The sequence below is a fragment of the Anabrus simplex genome, chromosome 2, assembly GCF_040414725.1.
Source record: "Anabrus simplex isolate iqAnaSimp1 chromosome 2, ASM4041472v1, whole genome shotgun sequence".
Taxonomy (NCBI): domain Eukaryota; kingdom Metazoa; phylum Arthropoda; class Insecta; order Orthoptera; family Tettigoniidae; genus Anabrus; species Anabrus simplex.
Window position 1 is genome coordinate 270,432,897 of NC_090266.1, and position 15,974 is coordinate 270,448,870.

At 38.6% G+C, this 15,974-nt stretch overlaps 1 protein-coding gene across 1 annotated transcript in view; it reads left to right on the plus strand.

Moving 5' to 3' along the window:
* The window catches only part of Sara (Smad anchor for receptor activation), a 431,539-nt gene that overhangs the window by 170,582 nt on the left and 244,983 nt on the right, over positions 1-15,974 (plus strand). Inside the window, exon 7 of the mRNA XM_067140577.2 lies at positions 149-304. Within this exon, the coding sequence (XP_066996678.2) occupies positions 149-304 (156 nt within the window). The remainder of the gene's footprint in view (positions 1-148; positions 305-15,974) is intronic.

The window sequence follows — 15,974 nt, forward strand, 5'->3', positions numbered from 1 at the left end:
ATTTCAAAAATTGTCTGATGACCTGAGTTCTGTTATGTTTGAAATTTTTTTGTTTTTTTGTTTTTGCTCTCGTGGCATGCCAATTGTTGAAAAAATTATAATGCTTAACCTTTAAATTTCTTTCTTTGTTTGAATCTTTGTTCTGTAGGATGTGGTAGACCCAAGGGAGATGTTACCAAGCAGGTGATGTTCAGTGATGGTATACGTCCTGGAGGAGACTTAACTGAGTTGGATGGTTCATCAGAACCTAGACTACCATATCGGCGTCAAGAGAGAATTCTGAAGAGAGTTGGAACTCCCCCTGGTAAATTATTACAGAATGTTATTACTATTTAGGTACTGTTTTAAGCTGTTGTTGCTTGGGTTATATCAGTAGACTGGTTTGATGCAGCCTCCATGCCATCTTATCCTTTGATAACCTTTCTATTTCTACATAATTATGTCACACTACAGCTACTCTAATCTGTTTGTCATAATCATGCTTTGTCTTGCTTGTAACATTCTTACCTCTTAAACTTTCCTTCTAAGCCAACTGATGAAGTATTGGTATCCGTAGAAGTGACCAGTAAGTTTTTTCTACTGCTGGTCAGATTTTGCCACACTGTACTCCTCTCACCAGTGTGATACTCTGTCTCTTCTTTTGGGATCTGTTCTACTCATCTAACATTCAGCATTCTTCTTTATCACCACATTTCAAGAGCCTGTATTCCCTCTTTTTGTGCTGGTTTCTTGTTTATGTTTCACTTCAATTCAGTGCTGCACTCCACGTACAAGTTTTCAGAAACACCATTCCAGTACACCTCTAGTACACCTCTGTGTGAATTGAGTATAGAGTAGAACCTCGATGCATCATTCCCAGAACTGTTCTTTTCCCATATCCATTGTTCAATTAATTCGGTCCCAAAAATGTCCCATATAAACCAATGTTAAATTTCCTCGCATCCATCGTTCCTCGTACTATCGTTTTATCGCATCGATCGTCAAAAAAAATATTTGTCCTCGGCCACAAATTTCCTGCATGGATTGATCGTACGTAACAAAATCATACACAAAAGATTTTTGAATTTAAAGAGACAGCTGAATACCCTAGCATATAATAGCGGCAACTTATTACGTGAGAATGTATGAGCGATTACGAGTTGCTAGTCTCGAGCAAAGATCTCGTAGGCTGGAGTGCTGTGCGCAGGTTATTCACGCGCAACCTCACTACGAGCCTTCTAGTGCCAATGCTTCTCCTCGATCCACTAACCGGCCCCTAGAAGTATTCTTATTTACATTAATTAAAACGGAACCACTGTAAAACTCAAATTTGCCACCATTTTCTGAGTTGCTGTTGAAAATGAGAAAATTGCGCAGTTTAAAATAGTCTCCGCATGCGCGGGGTACGTTTTAATTAGTCACAGGGTTATTCATCGCGTCATGCTTTGTGATGTGCGTGGGATGGTAGAGGCCTGTTGACCACTTTGTTGCCGCCTGCCCAGTTGTCTTGTTACAAGCTGGACCTAACCAAGCCAGACCAATAATCTTTTCACTAGCCTGGTCTTGAAACGAATTCCTGAGTTGGCAGCATCGCTTAGTCCACTGTGACATCGTCCGAGGCACGCCATGTTTAATTTCTAACTTCTGTGACATCATCCAAGCCGCGTCATGTGGGATCTCTAACCTATCGTTCACGAAGGGTCTATGGAATCTACCAAAATACAGGTTATCGCCGTGATATCCACGTATATCATTAATTTGCAATAAGAGAGCTGACCTTGAAGGAGTTCCAGTTACTATGAGATGTAAGGAAAAGTGAGACGAAATTGCGTAAAAGTCGTGGTTTTTATTTTCATTACGTATATCATGATTGCAATATTTTGATACCGTTATGTATACTTTGAGCACGTCTGGCTCCATGGCTAAATGGTTAGCATGTGTTGGCCTTCAGTTCAAGGGGTCACGATCGGGTCCAGGATTTTAACTTTCATTGGTTAATTCCGGCTCTGTGTGTGTGCTGACTTACGCATTAGGATTGATCTTAGGTAGAGCCGCATTTTCATAAGCGCGTAGATCGCCTATCACGCGACAAGTTGAAAAATCTGCACCCGGCTTCAGAGGCCACACGCCAGTAATTATTATTATTATTATTATTATTATTATTATTATTATTATTATTATTATTATTATTATTATTATTATTATTATTATTTACATGTCGAAAAATGCCCAAATACAGTACCAAAATTTTATTATTTTGATTTCCCCCTATTTTATATGTCACCCGCACTTATCATTTTCCCGCATCCATCGTCATTTTTCCCCTCCCCGTTAAAAAACGATGCATCGAGGTTTTACTCTATTTATTTTCTAAGGGAAGGCCTTCCTTTCTATTTTGTACTACTCCTTCAAGACTGTGATCATACCATTCAACATTTTCTTTAAATCTTCTGCAGCTGTGTACAAAATAGCAATCAATATCATTGGGTTATTTGAATTTTGATCTCTGCTCCTTGAACTCCAATTCCTTTACCAAATTTCTCTTGGTTTCCTTTTACTGTTTGTTGTATGTGAAGTGAACCCCTGCCTCTATCCTTCATGGATAGTATCTTCTCTTTCATATCTGTCAATTGTTATCACTGAAGTGCGAGTTTACAGATTGTAGGTAACCCTTCCTTCTTAGTATTTAATCCCGATCACCTTCAGAATGTAGAGTTTGAACTAATCATTGTTATTCAGGTCTATAAATGTGATGTACATGGACCTTGCCTTTCTTAATTTGATCCTCAAAGATGAGATGTTGAATCATTATTGCTTTGCTTATTCCTACATTTCCTTGGAATCCAAACTGATCTTGACTCAAATCCAGCTGCAACTTTTCTATCTGTTTCTCTGCAGTTCATTTCTAGTTTGTCATTTCCCAATTAATTGACACCAGTCCTATGAAGAAGGGGGGTGTGTGTGTTTTTTTTTGTGTATGAAGATGTTCGTATTCTGACAAATATAAACAACCAGTCTCCGAGCAGAGGAATTATCCAGACGCAACTAAAATCCCCAGCCTTACAAGGAAATTTTAACATGTCTGAAATACCACACTGGTAGTGCAGTAGTTTTCAGATTTGTCAGCATATGCTTTCATAGATTTAAATATAAAAAAAAAAAAATTACATTTGGTTAAAATCGGATGGCACGTCTGCCTCATGCATCTTGCACACTAAGTGGATTAGTTTTGCTTTACTAACTTCTCGCATCCCATGTAGTAATTCTAAAAGTATATTATCAGTTCCAGTTAGGGTTGCCAGATGTCTGGAAAATCCTGGATATGCCATTCAACCTTCTATCCAGCATCCAGGAGGAATTTTGTAAAATTCCTAAATGTCCTTTTTTAGAAATTAAAAATATTCAGTGGTTTAAAAATGCATTTTTTTCAGCAACTAAAGAAAAAAATAGTAAATGTGTAAGTAGCTTGACCGCAGGGACAGTTTATTTGGAGGTGAAATAAATTTTGCCAGGTGGTTATTTTGGTTGCAGGAGATAAACTTCATACAACTATTTTAGTGCTGTAAGTATGAAATGTGGAGATCAGAGCTTTTGAAAATTCCTGAGTATGTTTTTGTTATTCGTGCACATAATACAAGCATAGAGTGAGTTTTTTTCATTAATTTTCATTTAATGGACAGATGAGAGAAATAGACTCTGTAAGGAATATAAATTTACAGGGTTTTCATTGTAAGAAACTAAACTCTTGTCTCATAGCAAATGTTGCCCTTCTGCTGCTAAACAGGCGTTGTACTGCACAAGTTGGCCGTGCGGTTAGCGTTGTGTAGCTGCGAGTTTGCATTCAGGAGATGGTAGGTTTGAATCCTACCATTGTCAGCCCTGGGATGGCTTCACGTGGTTCATACCAAGCAAATGCTGGGGCTGTACTAACCTAGTCCTTCCACATTCTTCCTTCACGAAAAATTTTCAGCGTGTTAGTGCAGCATGAAACCACTAGCAAAATAAATATAAAAACAGGCATTGTAACGGGTAAACACATTTTGATTGACATGATTTAGCCTGGCCAGTTTAATGTGTGTTATTGTTCATGCTGTAGGATCACTTGGTTTTTAATTATGAACAAATGTGCATTTTTAAGGTTTGAGTTTTAATAATTTTGTTCCTCTATGTGCAAAATTCACTGAAACTCCCAACTTGGTATGCTAATTTTGGTAGTCATTTTCATGGCATCCATTGAAGGTTAAAAGAAAAAAAAATGAAGAAAAAAATTGTTGAAGTTTTGCTCCAATTTCATTTAATTTTTCTTTGTCTTCACTTGTGTTTCTGGTTTAGCACTGAAGCAGTGGTCTCAAACTTATTCACAAGATCATGAATTGATATTCTGGAAGGAGGCAATTGCCCAGGGAACCCCCTGATAAACTCCGTACAAATGTGATGATCTGATTTGTATTTATAATTACATTTACATACAAATATATGTTGTTCTAAGAGTAAATGTCTTCCTGTTTTCACAAATGAATGCAGACTACTGACTACAGCATCGAGAGTAAAGGACAGAAAAGGAGCCTGACAGCCAGGTGGGCCATGGGTGTGAATATTCAATATTGTAAACAACTTGAAAACAGATAACAAGAAAAAGAGTGGGAGAAGTGTTATATAATGCGAAGGGCAAGTTAATTGACAGAACAAGTCTTCAAATATAAATTAATTAGAAATTTATGGCTCACAAAAATATGTTAATTTAACAAAGATTGAAACAGAGAAAAATGTGAGAATACTTGCTGGATCTTGAATTTAAAAATTTACTTGAAGTGTCTTTAAGAGATAATCTTTATGGACAATACAATTATGAATACAAAATACTGTTCATGCCATTGTATTGGCATAAGGAAGTGGCTTGAAGATAGTAAAATATCAGTTCATGATTAAATGGAGAAAGAATCCGAGAAAACTCACTACACCTTGAATTTACTTGAAGTGTCTTGAAGAAAAGTCTTTATAGATGACATTCTAATAAATGCGAAGTTTGTTACAGTTAGTGGCACTATACTAGTTTGAAGAAATCTAAGGAACAGTTCATAATGTTTGTTAAAACTAGTTAATCGGGTGATTTGGCCATGCGGTTAGGCGCGTGCAGCTTTGAGCTCGCATCCGGAACATAGTGGGTTCGAACCCCATTGTCGGGAGCTCTGAAGATGGTTTTCCATGGTTTCCCAATTTCAGACCAGGCAAATCCTGGGGCTGTACCTGAAGGCCACAGCCACTTCCTTCCCAGTCCTAGGCCTTTTCTATCCCATCGTCACCATAAGACCTTATCTGTGTCAGTGCAACGTAAAGCAAATTGTAAACAAAAAATAACCTAGTTAGTCCAGTGTTACTTGTTGTGGAGCACCTTCATGAAGAATCAACGTGAGTACAGATGAAATGTAAAAGTCCAAGATCATCGAAAGCGCTTGTTAGCTCGAACGTAGAACGTTAAAGTTAAAAAGTGCAGCCAGTTACCAGTAATCGGGAGATAGTGGGTTCGAGCCCCACTGTCAGCAGCCCGCTTCCTTCCAATTCCTAGGCCTATCCTATCCCATTGTCGTCATAAGACCTATCTGTGTCGGTGCGACGTAAAATGAAAAAAAAAAAACTTTCAGTAATCCTTGCCAACACTAGGTTTTGGTTTTCCCTTAATTACTTGAAATTTGATCTGTCCAAGTCCAAGCTTGGCCTTAAGGCCTCTCTTCTTGAGCTCTTCAAAATCTCTTTCATTAAGGGCCAAAACAATTGTCCTTCCGGTGTCATCAGTAGTTGTTGCATTCAGCACACTCTGCTCTTTCATCAGAAATTTTGTGTCGTGCTGATGTATCCTGATAAGCACATCATCAACCTTCCATCTTGTCAAATGGAGTAGGAAACTTGGTGATGACCTTTGTAATATTCAGCACCTTCTTGGCTTTTGCCACCTCCAAATTCTTCCCTTCCCAAGGGTTGTAATTGGTCACTGTCTGTTCCAGCCAGCTTTTATCTTCTGGATTTGTACAGATCAGTACCATTGCTCCACTTTCCAGCCTTGGAGACTCGAGGAAGCCTGGAAGGCATCCGTCCGACAGTGGCTTCATTTGCGCTATCAGAGCAGATGAAAGTTCCTTCATGTCTTCCTCCTTCAGTTTCCCGTATGGAAAGGTTTTAGGCATTATTGCTACCTTGATTGAAGTTAGTCTTTCCAGAAAGTACATGACCGTCTCTTATTTCTGTTTCTTGGCAGGTGGTTTTGTAGCTGAACTTGATGGCGTACTATCCCTCGACCTTGGCCTTTTGAGTGTTGTTGGAGGGATAGCCTCTCGCCGACTCCTGTTCCTTGGATTCTTCTCCGTCCAAATTCCAGCCGCTATTTTGGTTTCCTTCCTCGCTCTCTTCCTTTCCTTTCCTTTCCTTGTAATATACACAGTTGTGAGGTGGTCTGTTGATATGAAATCAGTTCATTTTTGATGCAGAAATCTTCAGTTCTGTCTCTACGGACGTTCCTGGTTTGCTTGTGGTAGCAGTCTGCTCTACTGGAGCTTCTGTTGCCATTTCTTGTTTTTAGTCGGTGACAGCCTGTCCAATTGGGCTTGCTCCTGGATCTGCTCTACTGGAGCTTCCATGGCTTCCCTTGATGTCGAAGTTTTTGAAATTGGATCTTTATAAGCATCCATATTTCAGTCAATCATATGGTTTTTGCCCTTCTAGGGTCCTGAGCGTCATTCTCACCATCCGTGGTGAGGCATTCAGCCAGACATTGTCCTTCCACAACTCAGGCTGTCCATAGCAGAGACCACACCCCTCAGTCGTCCATCCAGCGGTCCGCCCCTGGCCCGAACCTAGCCAAGTTTGTTCCCCCTTCAGTAGGCTTACTCTTGTGGTCTCCACTTGGCAATATCATGACTGAGTTCACAGCTATGACTTTCCCTCTAGGTTGGGATCGCCCCTTTCCAACCTGCGGCTCATCCAGGCCACACAGAGCAAAGTGATCTGTTGGTTCCAACACTCCGCAGTGAGCCTTCACTTCAATCACCAGCCCCACTTCACCCATGTGGAGGAACCATGGATGCCCCTCTAGCATGTGTGGGTGAGGCCTCAACTTCCAAGCCTTGACTTGGACTAGTAACAGATATTCAATACAAGGCTAATGCTAATGTGACAGTATTTTCACAATAGTCGATTGCATTATCATTCCAATATTAACAATACAACAGTAATAGTTTCAGCCACTTGGGCCATCATCACCTATATACATTAAAGTACATAAAAACATCTAAAAATGAAGAAAACACATTCAAATGAGTCTGTTGTAAAAAGGCTTGATGACACGAAGTTCTTAAGTTGCATAATGTATTATGGCAGAAATGTGTTGAATAGTAAAATGTTGTGTTGTAATATATATTCTTAATCTTGTTGAGCCTTATGATAAATGATGTACTTGACAAACTTGTCAGCCTGGGTTGAGGAGAACATCTACGGATGTTACTGTGAGGGTACTGATTCTGTCGATACAGATCGGTAAGGAATAATTGTCTGGAAATAAAAAAGGGGAAAGTAAACCTATTACAATGGGATGAAAGGCGCAAGGCTTAAATAAATATGTACATATTGTCCGTATTTTCCCTGACTGAATAACATGAGAGATCCCAGGATGGACCATTCGTTTGTGGTCTTTTTCCTTATTAGAGGTATTTAAAGGAAAGGGCTGGTGATGACACAAAAATAGACACAATTAAAAAAAAGGTTGGCATTTATTCATCAAAGATGGTAAATAAATAAATATGGTCACTTGCGTGATGCCACTCTTCTAAAAACTTGCGTCTTTTTACAAATAAATTTTACAGAAATTCAAAAATATTGTTTGTGATTTTATTAACTTTTTCACTGCCGAGTTTTGATGACCAGGCGAGCCCTGTGGGCCTGGTTTTTTTTTTTTTAAGGAAGAAGCACTTTGACAGATACATATTTACTGATACTATTAATGGAATCCATATCGTTCCCTTAGCCCTGCAGCCCAATACGATGTCGGAGATGAAGTGAGAGTATATTTTACATCATATTTTACGACCGGATGCCCTTCCCGATGCAAACTTCAGTTGAGAAGATAATGAATATGAAATGAATGATGATGATGATGATGATGATGAATGAAACTGGGTACAGAACTGGAAGGAATCGGCTGTGGATTATGAATAAGAACTGTCCCGGCATTTACTTGGGAGTGCAAAACGGAAACGACAAAGAAAAGAAAAGAAATTCTCAAGACAGCTGACGATGAGGTTCGAACCCACTCGCCTGCCGAGTGCAGAGCTTGGCTCCATTCCGTAGCATGTTAATACGCGCGGCTACTCCACTCGGTGATACTATTACTGAAATATAATATAAAATTCTATATCCATGAACTGGTAATATCAAAATCTTGTATATTTGGGGAAAAAATAATTTATCTGAGGAAGGGATGACAATTCCGCATGAGACTCATCATTACTACTTTGTCTCGCACTTTCTTGTAGTACAGTGTCGCCACTTAGATATTCTTCACCTTCATTATAAAAATATAGCTCTCCAGAATCACTATTTATGAGGAAACATTCAATTTCTTCGTCAACAAGAGATGAATGTGTACTTCAAGACATCATGATGGCTACATGTAAGCGGGAAAGATGTTCCACTCCAAGGAAGCTGAAATAACACCAGATCGCTTTCAAAACACGCGAAATGGAGTGGTGTATCTGCAATACAGAACTTCTTTGAGCATTTCCACGGAATCTCAAAGCATGACATTATATCGCGTTCATTTGTGAGATCGGTGAAGTACACACGGCACCAAAACGTATATATACGGGTTTGGCGGACATGGCACAGCATTCAAAAATGTATATATATGGGTTTGGCAGTGATTGGGTTAAAAAGGAAGCCATACTTAAAATCATGAACATTAACAAATCAATAGCATTTAATACGAAATGTCTAGAGTTAGGTTACATTAAAAAATATTGTCAATGGCGGCGGAAGACCTGCATTATTCTAGAATGAATAAAGAAAATCACAAAATTGATGCTTGTTGTTTAGAGGGGCTTAACATCGAGGTCATCAGTCCAATCACAAAATTAGCCTGGAATCTGGGCTGCATAAAGTTTTAGTGGATAAAAAAATTCTTATCTCCCAACAAACCATTTGTCACTAGAAGAAACTAAATAATGGTCATCTTTATTCCATAACAACAGTTAATTCAAATACACATCATTTTCCAAAATACTCTTCAAAATAAAAAGTTCACTCCATGTGACTGATGACTAGGGCCTTCATTCTTATGTAATTACGTATTCCATTCCTTTACTTGTACACAGCTGAAAATGAAAAATTGTCAGCGAATTGTGGTCCAGATGTGGTTATACCTGTGTTTCATTTTACATATTTTTACATATTCTTATTAATATTACATATTTTTACATATTTGCAAATAATGTAACATTTTTGTTCATATCTAGGCAATTATTCAAAAAAATTAAAATTGTGTCAGCTTTTTTAATTTACAGACTACAGCAAAAATAATTGGCAAATTTCATCTCATATGGAATATATTTCAATTCCTAAAGTTGGCTTTAAAATTCCCTTAAAATTGCAATTTCTAACCCTTTGTCTGTGAAATACAGTAGGTCCGTGTGCCTCAACTGAATACAACAGTACTAATCCTTCCTCAGAATCTTGGACGGCTATGTGCCTTTCATTGATCAGAGTTTCTAACAAACTCCATGTAGTCTTTTTTTTTTTTCTTTCTATTGTTGGGTGTTGACCTATGAAGATCTTTTGCCCCTACGTGCACCATATGTTAAGCTGCGTTTACACTAGCGAAACTTCCTCGCGAAAGTCGCTCGGGTGAAAGTTACTCGCTTCGAGAGAAATTTCGCAGTACCCAAAACAGAGCGCAATTCAGAGCGAAAAATAGCACAAGTAGGGCGAGCCGCCTTTGACAAGCCTGAACGCTTCTGTTCTTGTTTAGCAGCCAACAATGAAACTTGTTTTGTCCCTCCAGCCACTGCAGCCGTGTTTTCCATCATATCAATGTCATTTTTGATCAAGAAAGAGAAGAAGAAAAATCGACGCCCTCAACGATGGTGGAGCAAACAATTATTCCTTGGAAGAAGCCAATATAGAAACAGCCTTATGAGAGAAATGGCACAGGAACCCATTGATGATACAATTAAGAACTTCGTCCACATGAGTACCCAAGATTTTGAACAACTCGTTTCACTGATCAGTCCAAAAGTTGAAAAACAAGACAACAGTCAGAGAAGCATTAACAGTGAGAGAAAGGTTGGCTGTCACACTGCGTTTCTTAGCAACTGGTGATTTGTACACAAGTTTTTTTAAAATATCAAAGTGCACAATATAAAAAATCGTCCCAGAAGTTGGTGATGCGTTGATTGAAACACTTCAGGATTATGTGAAGGTAAGTGTTGTGTGTATGCTCCGCGCCTACAAGTGCCGCAGCCCGCCCGACATGGATGTTTCCAGAGACCACGAGGCAGACTACAGTGCGCTGACGTGATCGTCTGTGACGTCAGCCAGCGCTATAAAAGGAGCAACGTTTCTCACCTCTTCAGGACTCTCAGAGTGTCCAACGACCAGACTACACCGCAAGTCAGACACGGAGGCACCCTCTTAAAAATGTGTTCTGAACAGGTGGACTGATTCCTGGCCGTGAGGTTTCACCTCTGGACATTGCCTCATTCATCCTGCATCCCATAGCCATGTCAAGCAACCATCCAAGCATTCTGCTATTCACACAAGTCCCCTACAGTGCTCCGACTGCAATCATAGCATTCTGCTATAGATGAACATAAACGCAAGTTCCTTGCAAGTTATACGCCTCCTGTTAGCATTCTGCTAATACGAACCCTCTCTACAAGTTCCACTTGTTATTATACATGACCGATACCGAACTCGATAGCTGCAGTCGCTTAAGTGCGGCCAGTATCCAGTATTCGGGAGATAGTAGATTCAAACCCCCTCTGTCAGCAGCCCTGAAAATTGGTTTCTGTGCTTTCCCATTTTCACACCAGGCAAATGCTGGGGCTGTACCTAAATTAAGGCCACGGCCGCTTCCTTCCCACTCCTAGCCCTTCCCTGTCCCATCGTCGTCATAAGACCTATCTGTGTCGGTGTGACGAAAAGCAACTATCAAACAATATACATGACCGATAGTTTTCGACTATCAAGAACATTCTCTCATTTGAACAGACTGTCTCATCAAGACAAGATTGAATGTATATAGGACTCTCAATTTGTACAGATGTAAATATTCTTCAGGCCCTCAGCCTACTACCTTATATTAACATTAAACGTGTGCAACTCCACAAGCTTCAAGAAAAGTTTCATTCTATTTCATGTACATATTGTATAAAAATGTTGAAACAATAAACTTTTATGTTGTGCCTTGTATATATGAAGTTCTTTGTATACAACAGTAAATTGACTGTATTTTATATGTATATTTAAAAAAGTCAAACGAACAAATAGGAATGCTAATAATTAAAATCACACAATATTAATTCAATTTAGAAATGCATTTCGTATCCAAACCGCACCCATTTAAAAAATAGCGTTTGATATATTTGTTAATTGCTGTGGATCAATACAAAAAATGGGTGAAAATGTAAAATAAAGATAAAATAATGGAAGAAAAAATAAATCACAAACCAAGTAAAATTAGTCACAAGTGCAATAGCCCATCTAAATATGACGAATCCAAATGTTCAGGGCTTGTGCCTTCCAAATGTGGTGTTGTCTGCCCACTAGTGGAAGTTCTTCACAATGACCCAAGAATGCTTCAAAATAGGTACCGGTAGGTTAAAAAAAGTCATTCAAATGACACAATTTTGCATTATAAACTAATAGTAATAGCTTACCTGATCCAGTGACTTTGCTCTTATTTTCTTTCGATCTTTCACTTCGATATGATCCCAGTAGTGCTTTCACTGTAGAGATAGGAAAGTTTAGTTGAGAACTAATTTCCTTCCATGCATCTTCCCTTTTATTGCGATTGATATAGTTTTTGTTTTTCGGAGTCCACATAAAATCTCTATTTTTGTAGAGCTCGATGAGCTGCAAGCACTGTTCTTGATTCGTCCCTCGCGCAACTACGGGGACCACGTTTACACTGAGAGCGAAACCCTTTGATGCGCGGACAAAAACCGACTGACCTCCGGCTCGCAGCGAGGGCCCTCACTCCGCAGTTACTTAGGGGTGAGGGAGTGTAAATGTAGCTTAAGGAACCTGCGTGTATTATGTAAATGGCTGAAGTGTAAAATGTTGAATGTGAGGAAAGGAACATTAAGGACAACACGAACACCCAGTCCCCAGGCCAGGGATATTAATCATTTACAATTAAAAACCCCTGACCCGGCCGGGAATCGAACCCGGGGCCGCCAGGTAACAGGCGGACGTTGCCCCTTACACCGCGGGGCCAGGCCCATGTAGTCTTGAAATGAAATTAGGTTATTCAAGCTCTATCTGTTTGCAAGGTGATGAACATGAAGAGCCTGGAAGATATTTCATCCAACTAGTTTTATCTTTTAAAACGATCCTTCTCTGCCGACAAGGGAATTTTATCGGATCAATGCCAAAACATCACACTGCGAAACATGGAGAAGCACTTGGTGACACAGTGCGCATCATGATATCTCTGTGTGTTACCTAATAGGGGTGTAAAGACAGATTCTATATTAACTTTATTTAGTATCATTTATTTGTTTCATTTTCAGGGCATGAAGGCAACGGAAAATTAGTTACAACAATACAGGGTGTAAACTTTACTATTTAAAATATGTACAATCTACCAGTCCACTGGTCAAAATAGATTCAGAATTTATTTAATGTCGATCCAATTTGTTGTCGTGACACTTCAATGAGCATTGCTCTTATTCTGAATTAATTACTTATTAATAGAGCTAAGTTATCACATTAAATTCAGTAATAGCACTTTACCAATCTAATTTCAACAAGTTGAGTTAAGTCTGACATTTAGTTATCTTTAACTGAGCATTAACTCGCACATTTAATGTATATCACACATCAGTCCATTAATATTTGACTCGATCCATTAATTTGCTCTGATTATTACTGTACAATTAATTTTCTTTTTACAAGTTGTTGTTTAGCATAATCTGAATGCATGGTGTAAGAAGTTTGATGATTATGGAATGAAATTGAACCCATCAAAAACAGTAGCATTAAAAATCAGCAGACATTATACAGAATGCAACATAAAAATACAGGACCACCAAGTTGAAGTAGTACACCAATTCAGTTATTTAGGAAGCGTAATCGCTAGTAATAACAGAGCTGAGATAGAAATAACAAACAGAGTAACCAAAGGCTCTAACTTTTACAGCATCGTTAGACACCTACTATGGGATCAGAAAGTCCCACAAAGAACAAAAATGACCCTGTACAAGTCATATTTCATTCCTATCCTTACATATTCTCTGGAAACCTGCACACTAACATCAAAGGATTATAGTAGGATTCAAGCCTGTGAAATGAAATTTCTTAGAACTGCCCTCCAAAAGACCCGACTTGATCATGTGAAAAATGATGAGATCCGATCTAACCTAGGTCTAAATGAATCGATGGAGGAAAGACTTAGGTCATCTAGACTTAAATGGTTTGGGCATGTTAAACGAATGAATAGCACAAGGTTACCATGTGCTTATTTGGAAAAGAGAATAACAGGTAGAAGACCAGCTGGAAGACCGAGAAGAAGATGGATGGACCAACTGAGGGAAGACGTGGAGAGAAGAGGATGGAATTGGGAATCTGTCTTGGACAACGAAATGTTTTTGAATAGGCAACTTTGGAAGACGCTCGTTTTCAAACACCCTACCCGGCTCGCTGGAAGGGCAAACCGATGATGATGATGATGATGATGTTTAGCATAGTTTCCTTGTTAATATTTCCTCTCTTTGAGAATATATCACAATCTTATTTCTTACTAAAATAAATAGATCAATTGATATGTCAATCCTGATATAATCCACTATATCACACAAAAATATCAACAAAAACAAAGAAAACTCTTTCAATGCTCAAATGATCTGATCCTCCATGGTGAACATGTGGTCAAATTAACACCCATACTTCAATTATATATCACATGAAATAACATGATGAAAATATTCCAAACTATTAATTTTATACATAATATTTTACTCGACTCCCAAAATTTAGATTTGGTCCTTAATTTCACACTGGGTATCATATAAAAATTAATCAGATGACTTTCACTTAAACATCATTTTCCACCATCTATCTGAAAATAAGTGATCAAACACAAAAATCATGATTTTAATGATGCTAGCCATTATTCAACGATGTTCTACTCCAAAAATAACTAATTCCGAAGATTATTCTGTTCTGAGTCAATACAGTAAATTCGCACATGGTGTGGATTAAATTAAAACACATTGTTAATTTAACACATGGTCATCGAGCGTCTTTTTAAAATTTTATCATCATCATCACCACCACCATCAATCATTGCGAAACTGCAACTTGTGCTCTTAAATTATGATGCGAAGGCATAAATACCTTTACAGATGGTCCACACTAAATTTCCTGACTACCGGGCAAGTTGGCTGTGCGGTTAGGGGTGCGCAGCTGTGAGCTTGCATCCGGGAGATAGTGGGTTTGAACCCCGCTGTCGGCAGCCCTGAAGATGTTCTTCCGTGGTATTCCATTTTCACACCAGGCAAATGTTGGGGCTGTACTTTAATCAAGGCCACGGCTGCTTCCTTCCCACTCCTAAGCCTTTCCTGTCACTGTAAGACGTATCTATGTCAGTGCGACGTATAGAAAATTGTGAAATAAAAGAATTCCTGGCTTGCAAGTCTACCATATTACCGGTAATATAATATCTGAGCACAACTTTGCTTCTTTCAACTTGAACAAATTCTATCTGTAATTAAACACTCAACACCTTTTAAATTCATTATTAACCCACTGTGACTTTTTATTATTACTTATTGTACCAGGAGGTATACCCCTATGCCGCGCATTTAAATCTTGCGCAAAAAAAAAAAAAAAAAAAAAAAAAAAATCCTCTACTGGAGAAACAGTGAACTTGAAACTAGACCTACTTAAACCTTTACTCAGAAGATGTTACTACAGTAATTTGACGTAATTTTGTTATTGTGAAGTTTCCAGTACTGTGTAAATATTTCTACTTGTTTTGTTAGCCCTTCATCAAGAAGTTTGGACCTTCTTTAACAGATGTCACTACAAGAACTATGATCACGCACCCTGGTGCGAAGTGGATGAACTTTGATTCAAAGAAGTTTTGTATTCGTAAGTTTTTTTTACTAATTAATGTTCCTTGTTTTTGGGTTGGCAATATTGATCTTTTCTTTCCGCCAGTTTTGAATCCAACCAATCAAGAATTTCTGTAATTAATTTTCTACCAATCACCATCTTCTTCTTCTTCTTCTTCTCCTCCTCCTTCGATTTTGAGTATAACTTTTAAATTCTCCAATAAAATTGAGAGGGTGTGGCTACTTTATTCATGAAAGGTCTCGAACTTTCCCCGAGGGTTTATAAACTGCGGATTTTCACGTCTCTGGGCCAATTGATCGTCATCTAACTTAGTGTGTGTGTCAAGCAGGAGGCGGAGGCGCCTCTTTCATCAGGCAGCAGTTCTTCAGCAAGGTAATGGCCATCTAACGTCTTACTTTTTTCTAGTTCTGCAGTTTAACCTGAGGGTAAGGTCCGAAACTTTTACTATGTAACCAACTTCTCTAAAATGTAAGTTCTGCCAGCTAATGTAAAAATTTCATAAAATCTTGAACTGTGAATCGGGGACAGAGAGTGATGTGTACCCTCTCGAGCTCCCCTTCATATTGGTTTGAGGTGACTACGTTTTGTAACTGGTTTTCTTCCTTTCCATAATGTCGTAAGTTTTTTTCTTATACGAGTCACCTCCATAGTTT